Source organism: Phalacrocorax aristotelis, chromosome 19 (genome assembly GCF_949628215.1).
Source record: "Phalacrocorax aristotelis chromosome 19, bGulAri2.1, whole genome shotgun sequence".
In the NCBI taxonomy this organism is placed as follows: Eukaryota; Metazoa; Chordata; class Aves; order Suliformes; family Phalacrocoracidae; genus Phalacrocorax; species Phalacrocorax aristotelis.
This window is the reverse complement of record NC_134294.1, coordinates 7,990,963-8,007,028: the sequence shown is the minus strand read 5'-3', so window position 1 is coordinate 8,007,028 and position 16,066 is coordinate 7,990,963. Positions and strand designations below refer to the sequence as shown.

The window sequence follows — 16,066 nt, the reverse complement described above, 5'->3', positions numbered from 1 at the left end:
ACCTTAGACACCTCAAAGGTGGTGGTAAGTTTTGTTACGTGATCTCTGCATAATCCAGTTTGAAATAAAACTAGGCCGTAGTGCTATAACTGAAGTCAGGGCTGCTGACTGAACAGGAAATCACGGAATAATAGAGATGAAAGGACCACAATTGATCATTCCCTTGTGCCAAAGGAGAATCAACTGTGCCAAAACCATTTCCGATAAATCTCTGTAGCACAGACCATTTAAATCAAAGGAGGAAAGAAGGGAGGAAGTGCAGCTCTAACATTAAAAAGAAACAGGTGCTACGCTGGAAGAACGGTTGCTCTAACATACTCTCACTCAAAACTTTCTTTTTTTATTGGATTTTCATACAGGTAGGAATTTTGATAAAGATGGAAATATGTTTGACTGGTGGAGCAATTTCTCAGCTATGCATTTCAAGGAGCAGTCTCGTTGCATGGTTTATCAGTACGGGAACTACACATGGGAGCTGGCTGGAGGACAAAATGTGGGTAAACCCAACCATTTCCACACCACTGGCTTTTTATATAGAAAAATAATGAATGTAAATGGAGAATCTCTACAGCCAACAAGCACAAAACCCACCATGCTATAGGATAATTGTTCTGGAAATAAGATAAAAGGGTTGTTTCTTGTAAATTAGGGATACTAGTGTAGCCTAGAAAACCAGCAATATCTGTGTGCGATTGGGTTAATGGTGAACTGGGCCCATGTGTGCTTTTGCTGCCAGACCCTCTGAGGTGTTTTTTGCAAGGGGGCAGGAAATCTGGTGTTTGGTACTGTATTTTGCCAGTCCTGCTAGCATATGTTCTGCCCAGCAGCCCATATTCTGTTCATGTTATGCTTGCATATATTCTCTCTAATCTACAGCTTTTAGCCTACTAACTTTTTATTTTCATTCTCTCCTTTCTTTGCCCCAGCACAAAGTCACTGCTTCCCTCTGTTCCAGACATGACTGTCTATCCATGATGCATGACTGCTTCAGCTTGTGCTTCTTAGGGCTGCTAATGTTACTGGCTAAGACTAAATGAATGATTATTCTTTTACAGATCAGTGGAATAAGCACATTAGGAGAAAATATTGCAGATAATGGAGGAGTCCGACAGGCTTATAAGGTAACTTTCAAATATACTGTGAGTTAACTTTACCCCTGGGACTCACCAATGGGGTTACCTATTCTGTCATTAAAAAAATTTGACAATTAACATGTTATTACCATATTCAAAAACTTAAAACCTCAGTTATGTATCTAGAAGCTTATGTCCCCATAGATCCAATCACAGTGTAGGATTGCTGGCATTCTTGCACCCAGAAGACCACCTCATTCTCCTAGCTATCCCTCGATGTACTGCAATGCTTGATGCTGCATACTTCTGTCTCAGGTAAACAAGGGCAATGTTCATAAATAGGCACCGTATTAGCTAGGAAAAAGGTACAACACCCTCCATTTTCCAAAGCCCTTAATTTTGGAAATGGCAGCTACGACTTCAAACAGCTTGTCACATGGCAACAGAGCGCTAATTTCTTGGCAACACAGTTTGGTGATATTATGAAGCAGAGCAACTGGTTTTTTCCAAGTTTATTTCTCTCACGCTTTTCATCTTTGATCTCAAAAGTGACATGTCAGGTAGGACATGGAAAGAATAGATGGAAATACCATCTCTTTCCCAAGAGGGATACAGATCGCATCTACCAAAATACCCATCTCTAAAAGCCTAGCTCCTTTTTTTGCTTTATTTAGGTGTTTTATAAGCTTTAGGAAGAGAACACAAAGAAGTCCCTTCTACCTTGCTGCTATTTACTTTTCACGCAGCCAGAAAGCAGAATAAAAATGCAAGGACTGATAATCTCAGAACCGCCTGCCTCTTTCCAAGGTAAAACGTTGCTTGAACCAGTCAGTTACTTTCAGAAGAAGAGGAACGCAACTGATATTTCAGAGCACTGCCTCCGTGCTGGGTTCAAAACCTGTTGTTCAGCATGGTTATCTCTGTTACAAACACTATCGTGTATCGCCTTATTTCTCCTGCTCTACCAGGGGAAGTCAGCCGGCAGACTCAGGGGAGTCCAGTATCTTTGATCCTCCAGGTCTAGAAACCATTGTTACGAATAGGAACACGGTATTTATCAACACAAAGGCTCTTTCCATCTGGAGCTCAGGTGCAAGCATGGAATGTTCTTTTCTACAAATAATCCTAACAGATGTCACCGTAAAACTTTTTATCTCTGGTGGTTTGAATATGGCAGCAGTTAAGGGTGTTTATAGAAGAACATCCTGAATTTTCAGAGATCTAACCTGACAATTCTCACTCTGAGGGATACCATTAAAATTAATTACTTCGTTAAAGTGAATACGTACTTCGTTCTAAGAGCTATTACAAATGTGGAAGAGTCGTGGGGTATGACATAAACTGCCTGCATGCAGAATCCTCCCATGTTCTGTGGTGCTGAATGTATTTTTACCCTCAGCTCTACGTTTTATGTTTTCTGTGCTTTGGGACTATCTCAGCAACTAAGAGGATAAGGTAATAGGACGTTTGATATTAACCAGCATGAGGACACATTAACTTGTCTCCATTATGTCAATATAGCTAAAAAAAGAAAATTGGCCAATTAATGTGTAACAATAACAGGTAATGGATTTAACATTGAGCAAGGTTATTATCCGCTATTTTATGAGCAGTTACCTGAAGAGATAAAAATCGTCACCATAGAACTGTAGCAAAGACTTAACACTTTATTTCCAGCTACAAATTCCTACAGACATAGTCATATGAAAGCTGATGATTTTACTGCAAACTGCGGTCGTGGGCATTTGGTCTCCATAGCATTACTGATTTAATATCTATCTCCAGCTATACTTAAACATGATATTAGCAGTCACGCTTAGTCATGCTTCCTTGCTGAGACACAATAGCAAACCAATGGTCCATCGGAGTAGTGGCATACCTTTCGCTGAAACAGCGTGTGCCTCCTTGCTGAGGAAATTCAGAATAGATCTCCAAGTGACTCCTAAAGAACACGCGTAGGTTCTTGCGGCGAAGGTCAACTGGCCAACCATAACTACCACTCTGAAAGGCTGCTTCCATATGAGAGATTGGTATTTTTTCCTGTTTTGTAACAGTTTTCAGCTCAGAGATTACCATATTTAAGAAGCTGAAGACAAATTATGTGTTTCATTTTTTTACCAGAAGAGTCAACAGAGTACGTACGTTGACAGGTTTTTCATAAAATTAGCTGTACTATTTGTATTAGAAAGATAAAAATGACAAAAATACAGAAGGGAAGATATGTTGGGTTCATGCACATTGTGGCTAAAATCTCTCACCCCAAAATAACATTTTAAAAACCCATCGTGCCTGAATAGGCCATCCTGCTGCTTCTCTGAATTGAATCTGATCATTTCTAGGCCTACCTAAAATGGCTGGAACGGGAAGGGAAGGAGCCAAAGTTGCCTGGACTGAATCTGTCCCACAAACAGCTTTTCTTCCTCAACTTTGCTCAGGTAAGAACACTTGGATGCAGCCACTACATGCAGCATGAAAGTATAGATTAGATAATCCTAAAGGTTAGAGAGAAAATCAGTCCCAAGCTCTGCTTGGGCCAGTGATTCACCATTGACTGCACTCATCAAAAGCTGCTCAAGACCGGTGTGAAAAAGATGCTTTAGTGATTAGAGGAAGGAGTTTGCAATAACTTTTCTGAGGGCACTGCTGAAACTTGCTGGAGTGAGGATACAGAGAAACAGGGCTTCTACCAACGAAGAAGTGTATCAGACAACAACTTATGGGGGGCCACAGCTTTCAAGAGCTTGTCATTTCATGCAAATATTGGTTCCGCTAACATTTAGGAGAAAACTCCTTTTTGCTTTCAATACAAACAGGGTTTAATCCATTTTTTAACATGTGCTGGAGAAAAATGAACGCCTGAGAGATACCAAGCCAGCAGCCCTGAAATAGGCATGCATATTTGGATCACAGATGTTGCTACAGATTCCATTTATTTTCCTCTATACCACTTTATTACAATGCAGAAGCAATAAGTTTGCTGAGTTGAATTTCACCCTTCAGCCTGGATGAGACACTCTCGTATGTTTATACTCTTCGAGTAACAACTATTTAACAGTAGGTCAAATATTTAACCGTAGGCCAAGACACTTAGTTGTGCCTCAGACTCTCAGACTTCAGTTAATCTGTTTGAGGAAACACATAGGTGAAATCAAGAGCTAATGTATCTATTATTAGTCTGGGGGCAGACTTTTTTCAGCGGTGCCCAACGCCAGGCCAAGGGGCCACGGGCACAAGCTGGAACACGGGAAGTTCCACCTGAACATGAGGACAAACCCCTTCCCTGTGCGGGTGCCAGAGCAGGGGCACAGGCTGCCCAGAGAGGCTGTGGGGTCCCTTCCCTGGAGACATTCACCCCCCGCCTGGACGCGGCCCTGTGCCCCTGCTCTGGGGGTGCCTGCTCCAGCAGCGGGTGGGATGGGGTGAGCTCCAGAGGCCCCTTCCAACCCCCATCAGTCAGGGATTCTGCGATCCCAAGGCATCCGATCTTGATCCAAGAACTTGATAAAACAAAAACGAATTAATAAATAGTTGTATCTGTTCTGCCTTCTCTATAAAGTGTACTCCAACTATATTCTAACAAATTGGGATGGCTTTTAGGCAAAACTTTGAAAAACAATGAGAAGGTCCCCAGACTGAATTCCCTTCCATACTGACCCACTAACAATTAATCCTCCTTGTCTAGGTTTGGTGTGGTTCCTACAGACCAGAATATGCTAGCCAGTCAATAAAGACAGATGTTCACAGCCCTCTGAAATACAGGTGGGTTTTACGAACTGATTTACTAATTGATAACTTACTTGGTTCAACCCATTGCCCCAGCACAGCGCAACAGGAGGCAGCGGATCATTGCTCGCGGCTATATTCTAACAGACAAGATAAGTCTAGACTAACTTTCAGAATTTCTCCCATAGCTTGTAGAACACTGCTGAAGAGTACTTTCCTGTACTTGGCCTGGTAAATTTGCCACAGAGAATGGACCAGAACCCACCTACTACGTGCTCTGTATGCTCTAGCATTTCATTAGTCATATTAGCTGTATTTTTCTTGCATAAAGTATCCCGTATTCCGTGACTATAATGGGGTTATAAGACTCTAAGTCACTTTATGGACATGGCGTTCTGTTTTCCGGAGCAACAATCTCCATGTGCTGTATCCATGTAAATAAGTTCCTTCTCTTTGTTTAGGGTGATGGGATCTTTGCAGAACTTTGAAGCATTCTCAGAGGTGTTCCACTGTAAAAGAGGCACAGCCATGCATCCTGCAGAGAAATGCAGAGTGTGGTAACCAAAAAGAACCCTGGCGAGACTGACACCTACTCTGGTGACGCCGCAAACAGTTCACTGATGTGCCTGATGTTCTCCCATTCAGTCACAGCCACGGCCAATGGTGCAGCTACTGAAGGATCAAGGAGACCACGGCACTCAAGCTCCTACAGTTCCACTGGGAAGTACACAGGTACCTCAGTGACTGATAGGCTGTGCCGAAAGCCACAGTATGCTCCAGAACAGAAATGACTGTTTCAAACGACATCCTGACTGTTATTAAGATACCGCATCAGGGTTACAAAGACTAATTCTTAAACAAAAAACAAAACCCACAAACAGCTATACATCTATTTTTCAGAAAGGAACAATAATTTTGTCTTACAACTCCGCCTTCTGGGACTCAGCAAACCTGTTGGAGATGTTTCGCTGAGCTGCTTTCCAGTATTCTGATTCAGTTTCTGGTGCGTTCTTCCCAAGTTCAGGTTAGAGCTAGTTCAAACTCTCGTGCTGTCTGTGTCCTCGCACTTTGATTACCGCTTTGTTGTAAGAGATTGCTATTTGTCTTGATACGTTACAAGTGAGCTGTATGTTAAGATGCCTGTCGGCTGCTAACTTAATGCAAGGCTGCACTCTCCTGCACTTGAGTTCCTCTGCTCCAAAGAACAACTGCAACGTGACCTTAAAGTGAGGAATTACTAGATAGAAGGATCACGTTTTTAAGAGTACAAGTTCTGTTGTTATGGTTAAAATTACAGGGTCCCACCCTTTAGATATATTTAAAATGATGCTTATTCTTGTAGAAATTGTATAAAATACTTTTTGCCAAATAGCAAACATGTATCCATGGAAACAATTAAGCTGGTTTTAATCCTGTGCCTTTTCATTTTGCCATAGGCTATTTTTCAGTATTTACACTTGAAAATGTAACAAGTATTAATTTTTAATAAAAAAAATTCACGGTAGCCAATTCAGCAAGTATTTTCCTATGGAGAACTTTGGGTGGCTTTCCTGAGTAAGCATTCTAATAGAATAATAATATTTTAAACTACCAACACTTAATAGTGAATTTTAAGCTCATTCAGCAAATGCTTTTCTTTCTAGCAGAGAAATCACTGGAAAGCAAGATAGCATCTACTAGTGCTTCGCTTAGGAAGTGCCAAATCCCACTATCCATTTGCTTCACGGATTGCGTTAGCGCACTGCTGCAAAAGGTTTGATTATCTAACAACAGGGAGGGAAATGGAAATCACTTAAACAGGAGCAGCTTTGCCATAAGAGGAGGATCCACTGAATTATTCTGGCCATTGGACAAGAGCTGGCTGCATCACTGAATGAAACCCTCCCGATTTCTGCATGAATTTTACCTGCTAAAGTGAAATCAGTGTATAGATAAGTTGCCGCTTTTACGGTACCTGAGAATACACAGTTCAATTATATTTTATTTCTATCTTTAAAGTAATCTTGGAAGACAGCTTTCTCAGAGAATCAGTGCTACCTCAGGGATTAACCACTCATTGATGCCCTTCAAAGTCTGAGGGTTAAGTACAGAAGGGACAACAAGTAGCAAGGGGCCTTAGCTGCAAGTTTGTTTATTCTCTTCAAAAGACTAAGAACAGACTGTCCAGCACCCACCAGCAGAGTTGCCTGCTGCAACAGCTACTGCACAAAGCATAGACTTTGGCTTTCGGCACAGGTAATAGTAAGAGGAAAAGCGTCTCATATCTAATTCTTTTCTGTGCCGCACCTCAGATATAGAGGTCTATATATTGACCCCGTCAAGGGAGCGCAGCCTGAACGACGCTGTGGTTTTGTGTGTGTTTCAGCTGCGTCTGTTACCTGCGAGCTGCACTTGACCACGTTAATGCTAACAAAGACCCTGATTCAAGGCAGATCAAGTGGGAGGAAAGGATATTTTTTTCAGATGGGAACTGTTGAATTCACATATATTAAAGTGCCTGACAACCTTAGGATTGACCCACACTAAAAAAAAAAAAAACAACAAAAAACCGCTGAAGAGGGGAGTGCACTAACAAGGTCTGAGAGCCTTCTTAGAAGAAAGTTACAATATTCTACACTATGATTAAGCTCCCCTTTAGGTGACTTAAAAGCTCTTAAAGGGAACCCGGAGCACAGAACGTGGCATGTGTGTCCTGCTCACGCCTCCATATGGTTTGAAGTGCTTCAGATGTTAAAACTTTTGGTTCTGCTGAGCTGCGTAGCGAGATGTTTATTTCCTGCTAGCCAGCTGGATAAGGTACTGCGCGTTCCCGGTGCTTACCTCAGAGATGCATTAGTGTAGAATACAAACCCCCCAGATTCACAGTGGTATTACCACACTTCATGCTGGTCCATTTTGGTAAGTTCCAGACCTCTCTGATACTGAACACCAAAACCTTTTGAAATCAGACTTAATAATGCTACTAAAACACAAGAGAAGCAATTTCGTATGATATCATAGTAAATCATCCATGTGACTTAAAGATTAACAAAGATGATACAAGTTAAAGCTAGTTAGGGATAACACAGACTCGGTAAAACACAGATGGACAGTAACTGATTTAGACGTTAATCAAGGTTCAACTCTCACCATGAGCTTTTGGCTCCAGCCAGGACTAGAACCATGTGGTTAGATGGCAGGTGTAGCAGCACATTGAGATTCTGGTATCCTAAAAGGCTTCACGCCAATCATATAATTTTCTCTCTACCATCATTAGAGAGGTAAGAGGCCAATATATCCATGATCTGGTGAGAGTTATGAAGCCTAAGTTTTGCATAACAACAGTGCTTTAAGATGTTTGCAATGGGATGTTGAAGACAAGCCTAATTATGTTCCATTCATTCGGGGTTTTATTCACTTTAAAAGAATATTTTTGCTCCTGAATTAACCAAATGCTCACGTCCCATGCCTTGTTAAAAGTGACTGTCATACAGACTAGGTTTGTATTTGCTCCTGGATTGGATTATACAGGTAATAGACAGGGACCTCATTCTTCTAAGTTGCTCTTTAGCTGCGTAAATCCGACGTGATCCACAACCCTCCGTCGCATGAAACGCCATCCAAGCTTTGTTCTGGCCATTGAGGTTCACCTTTCTCATCACATCTAAAACTGATGTTCATAGAACAATCACTTGACTACTGTTTCCTACTGGAAGGATTTTAGTTTGGTTTAGCATTAAATGACTTGTTAAAAGACAGTCAAGTGCTCTGACAAATCAGCTTTTGTTATTTATTTGTGTATGGTGGCAGGCAAAATAAACTGTATTTATCTGCATTTTGTCCATCTTCACTTACTCAGACTGCCCATGCCAGACTGCATGCGTACAGTAAAACTACATTTCTTAGTCAGGTGATAAAACCTTTTTCCCTTCTGTGGCTGATATTTTCACGTGGCGTTTCCGGTAAGCTTAGTTGGCCAAAGTGCCTTTCTTTCCTCTGTCCTCACATGACCTTAAAAGCCAGGTGTTACAGTGCGATGGACTCTCCAAGAAAAGTGTCCTGGCCTGAGATGCCTTTAATATTTGCCCCCTACATATCATAGTAATAGACACCTACTTTCTCAGCTTGTTCTGAGAAAAGGGAGTTATCCCAGGACTCCCCAGGGGAGTCCTGCTCTGCTGTGAACTTACCATTCCTTCTGCCAGCTTCTGCTCAGGGGTTCATCCTGAGTTAGGTCTAGGTTAGCCTGACAATCACAGATTTCATAACAAGTTCAGGTAGTTTGCCTGCGCTCGTGAAAATGTTTTTATTCTAGGGTTATTAAGAAAAGAGGGACATTTTAACTGCTACACTGTTCAATAGTTTAACTTGTCTAACCAGTAACAGTACCTCAGGGTAAATGACAACAGCAGTTCTTCAGGGACAGAAAAATTCGGTAGCCTACATCTTTTGGCAGCAGAATATCAGAGAAAAGAAGCAACTTTGAGGAGGAACTTTTAAATGTAAAATCCAAGAGACAATATATATGAAGGGGGAAAAAAAAAAGGAATAACGCAAACTATTGATGGCCAATATGAACAATATCACAAATTCAAGGATAGAATCTGGCACAGTATCTTTTACATATAACACATTCATGTTTGCAGTGGTCCGGCTGACGTACAAGACCATTAATGCAAAAAGCCGAGTTTACTGCAAATAGGGAGTAACAGAACGACGACCGTCCTCGCCAGCTTCATTTCTGCTTAGATATTTTGTGCTCCTGGTTTTTATTAGCAGACGTAGACCTCTTCACTGCACTGTAAGAAATACAGAAATAATTATGGCTGGGGAGCAGGGTATATAGCCCAGCGTGTGCCTGGCATGCTGGAAAGGTCCCTTGCTCGTGAGTCAGGTCACAAGGCAGCCACAGGAACGAACGCATGAGATTAGGGAAGAAGAGTCAAAGTTGTGACCGGTAATACAGTGCTATTAACTGTTTTAATTGAACTATAACAGCTACAAGTATACTACAAATATTAGAGCAATATTAATTTAGTGTGTACTCTACAGGTAACAGGTAACAGATTTGCGTGTAATCCTTCTCTAAAAGTACAAGTTACTGTTCTTTATCACCATATTCATAGGACAGCTGTGGCCTGGAGAATTGCATTCTTATATATTTGTTCAAGTCTTAGCAGAAGGACTGCGGAACCGTCTGATACTAGATTGCTAGGCAGTCACTGCCTACCGTGAGGGCACTCGGGAAAGCGACAACAGTATCTGTACGCCAAGCAAGGGAACAGCACACAACTGTGCAGAGGTCAGGTGGAGGAGGCTCACATGGCTGACAATTTAATTACTCTGCGAAATCATTAAGCTCTGGAGATGTGCCATTAGAAGTTCTGGTGCATGTAACTGCTAAAGGGATAATTAAAGTGTGCCTGGGAGGGTTTATTCCAAGTTATTACAGCACATGGAAGTTACTTTATTTTTTCATGTAAGTTTATTGCACCTCCCACCTGCAGAAGACTCTTTCCATCTGTCGCTTTGTGCCTGTGCCAGCACAACCCAAGTGCATAAGCTACAACCTCCCTTTACAGTCCCACACGTCCTTCTATTTCACCCCTACTGCCTTCACACCTCCCCTGACCAGTTACAGCCCCCTACATCACGCCAGCTACCAATGGCCTTGATGAAACAAGAAGAGAAATAAGAGATAGGCTCAAAACAACTGGGCAATGACACTCGCTATCGACCACGGTGTCACTCCTCCGTAATCATATGCACAAGGGTCATGGACAAAAAGGAGATGTGCTACCACAGGCGAGAAACAATTCAAGCTGGGGACAGGGGCAGCAGCAGAGTTTCACTGACGTTAACCTACCAGTGAGTGAACGTCGACAGAGAGAGGAATGCAGAGGACTTTCAAATTAAGATCGTGGCTTGTTGAGCAGGGTCTGTTACCATGCACTTGGCTCACCACGTGGCATTAGGCTTCCATCTGACACCTGTGCCACCTCTAAGCTTCCCTTCCATCAAAGTTTAACACAACTGCCGATTCGAAGGTCAGAGCAGACATGATAACACCTTTCCAGCAAGACCCAGGTCCTGACCAGATGGAGCTTCTAAAACCTTCGGTCTGTCCAGTAAAGTTTTCCAGCACAGCTTGTTAGTATCGCGTGGTACAATCCATCGTCCTACTCTCCAGCTATTCTGCCGGACTCTCTGGCATCCCACCGATACGCTGCACGCTGCTGGTGGCAGCAGCTACATGCTCCGTTTGTGAACACCAACACGGCCTTACAAGCGTTCTGTTTGAGAGCCAGCGTTGGTATTAGAGGGACCATCTGCTGTGCTCCTGAGACACTGATTATCGTTTATCCCACAGTCAGGTGAAGCTCAAGCTACAACTGCTTTTCCCATTTCAAATCAGGACAGCAACTCCAGCTACAAGCAACACCTGCTCCTACCTGCGGTTTCATACTTTCTTCAGCAGTTGCGATGACTGTTCAGTTGTTTTCAAAGGAACAGAGTCACCTGGGGAGCCCATCTCTTCCTTCACCTGCACAAGCAAATAATGTATTTAGTGTTAGGAAGGAACGAAACTGCTTGCGCCCAAAACAAGGTCTATAATACTTTTTTAAAGGAATTCCCAATAAGCCAGAGCTTTCACTACTGAAACAGGGCTTACGCTCTCCAGGAAGGAACAAGATGCATATTCATAGTCTGCAGAGCTCTCAGACACGAAGCATTGCCCCCACACATACTGCCCTGCCCAAACCAATACAATCTGTCAGACTGACACACACTCAGGGCTTCTTTTGTCATTTACAGTTGCTTCCAGGCTAAGTCATGTATAACGTATGTTCGAATGCCTCAGAGAGAGGCTCTGGTGAACAGCCTCCATTGTAGCCCACACGAAAACCCTTCGCTCCAACCGCGACAGAGCACCTTAACCAGTAACTAAGGTAGTGGACAAATACACGTAACCAGACAGAAATTAGCAGATCCTGCAGAAAATACTTTAACTTAGTGGAGAATTCTGTACCCAGAGGTGTTTTGCTGCAGATTGGATTCCATTTTAGACTCACAGCAATCAAGCATCAGAGAAGATTTATTACATACTTCTGAAAAGAAGAGACACTGATGTTTTCCAGAACGAGAGAGGAAATCTTTCCTTCTCCCATGCTGCCACCTGGTGACGGATCAGACTCCAACGTCTAAAACAGACCAAAAGAGACATCTAAACATTAGCAAGCTTTTTCAAACTCCATCAAACGCACACGTGCTGTAGACACTAAACACACTGCTGCCGTAGCAGGCACACACACACCCCAAACATCTTTTTTTAGTTGGTAGATTGCTGACCCTCGTCTGATGCGGCATCCCATCTCTTTACCTGACTGGGCAAAGCTCCCGGCTCATCTACAGAGTCTTCTCCCAACCGCAACTGAAGTCATGGAAACCAGGAGTTCCTACCCAGGCCCAGCTGCCCGAGAGCATTGTTGGAAGGGCCCTTCCCGTGGTTGGCAGGACAAGCCTGGTTTCTCAAGTCAACAGGAAATACAAGCCGAAATGTTCTTTCTGGTGTTGGTCCCAGAATTCCAATCGTAGGTTACCTCTTCCTACAAGTGTTGACTCTCCAGCCTCAGGAGTAATGAAACAGCAAAGTTTCTGTGCTGTTTTAGATATACATCTCTAGCTTCTGATCATCTAATAATTATGGGACCGGAAGACAGATATTTCTTCGCAAAAACATCTTTGGAGCAATTGCTGCCTAAACATGACAATAAATCCCTCCTCCAAACGACAACACTGAACAACAGTAATATTTAACTCCTCTCCTTCTTAAGATCTTCATCTGCTTTCACAGCTGTTTAATTAAAAGTTCATCTCAGTGAAAAAGTAATACCGAATGACTTAAGATCTAGGTAGTATGCCAATATAATTTAAAAATCACACCGCCTGTAAGGCAACCAGGCAGCCCGTGGGCCGGCAGCAGCCTGTCGGCACACTTGCAGCACCTAGGAAAGGTTTACCTGCCTGTAGCACCTGCCCACGGAGGTTTACAAAGTGCTTTACGAACTCTAATTAACCCAAGGTGAGAATTAACGGATCTGGATTATGCAGAGACTAACAGCAATGGAATCTTCCAATCTTGACCACCACCATACTGAGAGCAAGCTCTATGCCCGCCAAAAAGCCAGGCACCCCGTCAGAAACGTTACTGCCAGGCAGTGAATTGCACAATTCACATTTCTGGCAGAAGAAAACGTCCGTATCAGGCCGCGAGGTGCTGAGTTACACCGGCCGCCGGTAAGCTGAAAGAAGTACGGGGAGTTGCAAAGTTGTAAGACTCGAAGCCTGTCCAAAGCCGGACGAATCACTAGCGCAGGTGCGAGAGCAGGATGCCAGAGCAGGCCGCCAGCGGCGAGAGTAAGTCGTCAGAAGAGAAGAAAAAGCCAGCACTTACCCCAGGGTTGGCACGTGGCACAGAGCAGGCTGAAGTTCCCTTGTCACTGTTCTCTGAGCTCTCTCCATTTGGGGTTTTGGTTTTATCTTGAAACTTTGCTCAGGAAAGCTTTTTACTGACAACGGCGTAACCCTTCACACGCAGGCATTGCAGAGGAACAAGCAGCGGTTGACAATCGGCAAATTCCACAGTCAGACAAACGTTGGAAAACACCCAACCCCACGAAACATCAACCAGCTACCAAAGCACTAATCTAGAGGCAAAATGTCAGGGGACAAGAAAATACAATGTCTGCCCAATGCGTATCTTTACTCTTCATGGTGACATATTCAGCAAGTCATATCAGACCGGCCCCAAAACTGCCGGCACAAAAAATAGCAATGCAATTGCCGAGCACCAGATATTTTCAGAATTATATGTAAGAACTGCCTTGCTGACTTGTCACATATTTGACTACTAAAAGTAAAACCGATTCTAAAAACGCAATGAAGTCAGAGCTCGTTAAGGTCTTTGCGCGCAGCTCTCGGCAGACACGCGAGAGCCAAAGGCTGCATCTCTTTAAGTTTCAGATACTTTCAGAACTTTGACACCGGGATTGTAAATACTGCGGGCTTCCTTTTTTATATAAAAATAGCCAGGAGTAGAAGAAACTGTAGGCAGTTTCCCTTCTGTGATTACCGCAGTGCAAAGGTTCTCAAGAGCATGACTTCTATGGGGACCTTTAACGGAATGTATTTCTTCATGGACAGATCTGTATGTACATGGCAGAAATTCTAAAAAGAATTTTAAAGCATGCTCTAAACCCTTTAACTGTCTGTTGCTTGCAGCTTGATTTTTATAGAGCTGTGCTTTTGCATAGCTACCTGTAGCCAGTCTTATAAAACATGATGTTAAGTTTCTGAAATGTCACCTTATTTTGGAAAAAATAATACAGAACTAATTCTGGTGAACAAACTAACATAGCTAAAAAAAAAAAAAAAAAGAAGTAGTTGTGTATCATATTTTCCCTAAGCAAAAAGGCAACCATTTCCCGTTTTCCTCCGTTCCTCATAGTCATGTGGGGAAGAGGTGCGTGACACGGCTGGCCAAAGAGCAGTGCTTTCGCAAGCCGTGCCCTGCATGGATTCAGGGGGACTGGATTAACGCAGCAAAAACACAGGCAACCCCTGTCGGTTTCTGCAAGCTGGTCTCCCGCCTCCCCTCCGCTCCTCTCTTCTTCCTTTGGCGTCATTCGACATGGAAATGCAGAGACATCTCCCATGCCAGCCTCTCTCCAGTCCCACTAACAGTTCCCTCCGCACCCTGTGCGGCACAAGCTCCTCACGCCGACGCTGCCGGTGCCACGGCACAGCTCGGTATCTGCTCACTCCGGTGAGCAGCCCCGGTGCCGCCTCCCAGGCATCCCACTGTGCCCATCACGTCTTCCCCACGTCTCTCTCCATCCTCTTCTGCACCTCATTTGAGATGCAATTCTTCACCTCAGGCTCAGCTGATCAATAAAGCTTTACTCTCCTCCCCAAAAGTCTGCATCCACCATGATGCTCTTTAATGCTTTTCCTCAGGGTAATGCCATCAGCCAAGCAGCGCGGTGTTCTCCCTTCTTCAGGCAACAGGGAAGCTCTTTTACAGAGAGAATGTGTCGTCATTAGGGAGAACTTTATTTCTAGACACAGCATCAAATCGCACCGTAACTTACTTTGTTGTAACACATGATCACAGACGAGAGCAGAGGTGACTAGCAAAAGAGAGTAGTTCTGGATACATGATTCATGTCATTAGTAAAAGCTATGCGTTTTCTTGCCATGCAAGACTCCTTCCCCGTCAATATTATCTTTACCTCTAAAAGGGAAAAATTTGTACAAAACACATTTAGGAAGTGTGTTGTGTGTTAGTTATGTGCATCTTTAAAATGAAAAACAAAACCAAAAAGCTATATTTTTCCACTAACAAACATAACTTGGAACAACCACACGCGTGCCAAGCAATAACGGTCCGGGCTGGTAAGTAGGAAGGAAACTCCAGGCGTGCCCCGCGGGCCACTGCGCCAGGAAGCGGGGCGGTACACGGGGAGAGCTTTACCGCCCCGGCGACACTGACCAATGCCTTGTCCACTCAGCTATTTCAGACTTGGACGGTTCAGAAGATTCCACTTGGCTATTTCCTCGGCTCCTTTGCAGATCCTCCTTTTCATTTTCAAGCTGTCTTTTTCTCCATGACTATTTGGGACAAAAAAGGTTGGGTTTTCTTTGCTGGGGTGTTTTGGAGGTTTTTTTGTGGTTGGATTTTGTTGGGTGATTTTTGCTTGTTTGTTTTAACCATCTCCATTGTCTACAACAGTTCAAACACCAATGGCTATTCAGGCCTGGCTGCTTGGGGATCGGCATGGGTTTCCTGCACAGGAACAGCTGTTTGATCCCCATCATCCATGGTTAATATCAAAGCCTGCTGTCCACTCTAAAGCATGTCAAAGGAAAACACAGAGCATGAAGAGCCAGCTTTTACTGCCTGCTATCTTCACTACTAACAGCTACAATTCTGCCTCCTCCTTAAGAGCAAGAGTCACTGTAGGTCCCCTCTCAAATGAGAGGTACAAATTACACAGGCCACGCAGTGTTTTTCCTACGAAACACCTCACTCTGCACAGACACCACGTCTTGCAAATCCCTAGCAGGAACTTACAGAGGATACATAATACTCTAGGATGGAGAGATAAATAGACACAGTTACATAAGACAGACTTGTATTTTTCAGTAGGAGTCCACCTCCTAAATCCCTTAAATATTCATCCTTAGACAATGTCAGGAGATAACAACAGCCTTGGGACTAGAACCCAAGC

General features: G+C 43.4%; 2 protein-coding genes across 9 annotated transcripts in view; one reads left to right on the top strand and one right to left on the bottom strand.

Moving 5' to 3' along the window:
• Positions 1–6,300, top strand: part of MMEL1 (membrane metalloendopeptidase like 1) — a 30,337-nt gene extending 24,037 nt beyond the window's left edge. The window contains exons 19-23 of one of the 5 annotated variants that reach the window (XM_075113933.1): positions 360–493; positions 1,056–1,121; positions 3,413–3,508; positions 4,756–4,832; positions 5,258–6,300. In XM_075113933.1, the coding sequence (XP_074970034.1) occupies positions 360–493; positions 1,056–1,121; positions 3,413–3,508; positions 4,756–4,832; positions 5,258–5,357 (473 nt within the window). In that variant the 3' untranslated portion in view covers positions 5,358–6,300. Of the gene's footprint in view, positions 1–359; positions 494–1,055; positions 1,122–1,277; positions 1,508–3,412; positions 3,509–4,755; positions 5,129–5,257 lie in introns of those variants that run through there. The other 4 variants (XM_075113935.1, XM_075113932.1, XM_075113937.1 and 1 more) reach the window with 4 other exon arrangements.
• Positions 6,301–11,845: 5,545 nt separating this feature from the next.
• Positions 11,846–16,066, bottom strand: part of TNFRSF14 (TNF receptor superfamily member 14) — a 39,634-nt gene continuing 35,413 nt past the window's right edge. For 3 of the 4 annotated variants that reach the window (XR_012663724.1, XM_075113942.1, XM_075113944.1), the window contains one exon: positions 14,868–15,684. Coding sequence is in view for 3 of the 4 variants with exons in the window: in XM_075113942.1 (XP_074970043.1) it covers positions 15,583–15,684 (102 nt within the window). In the remaining variant the exon portion in view is untranslated. Of the gene's footprint in view, positions 11,978–14,867; positions 15,685–16,066 lie in introns of those variants that run through there. The other variant, XM_075113941.1, reaches the window with a different exon arrangement.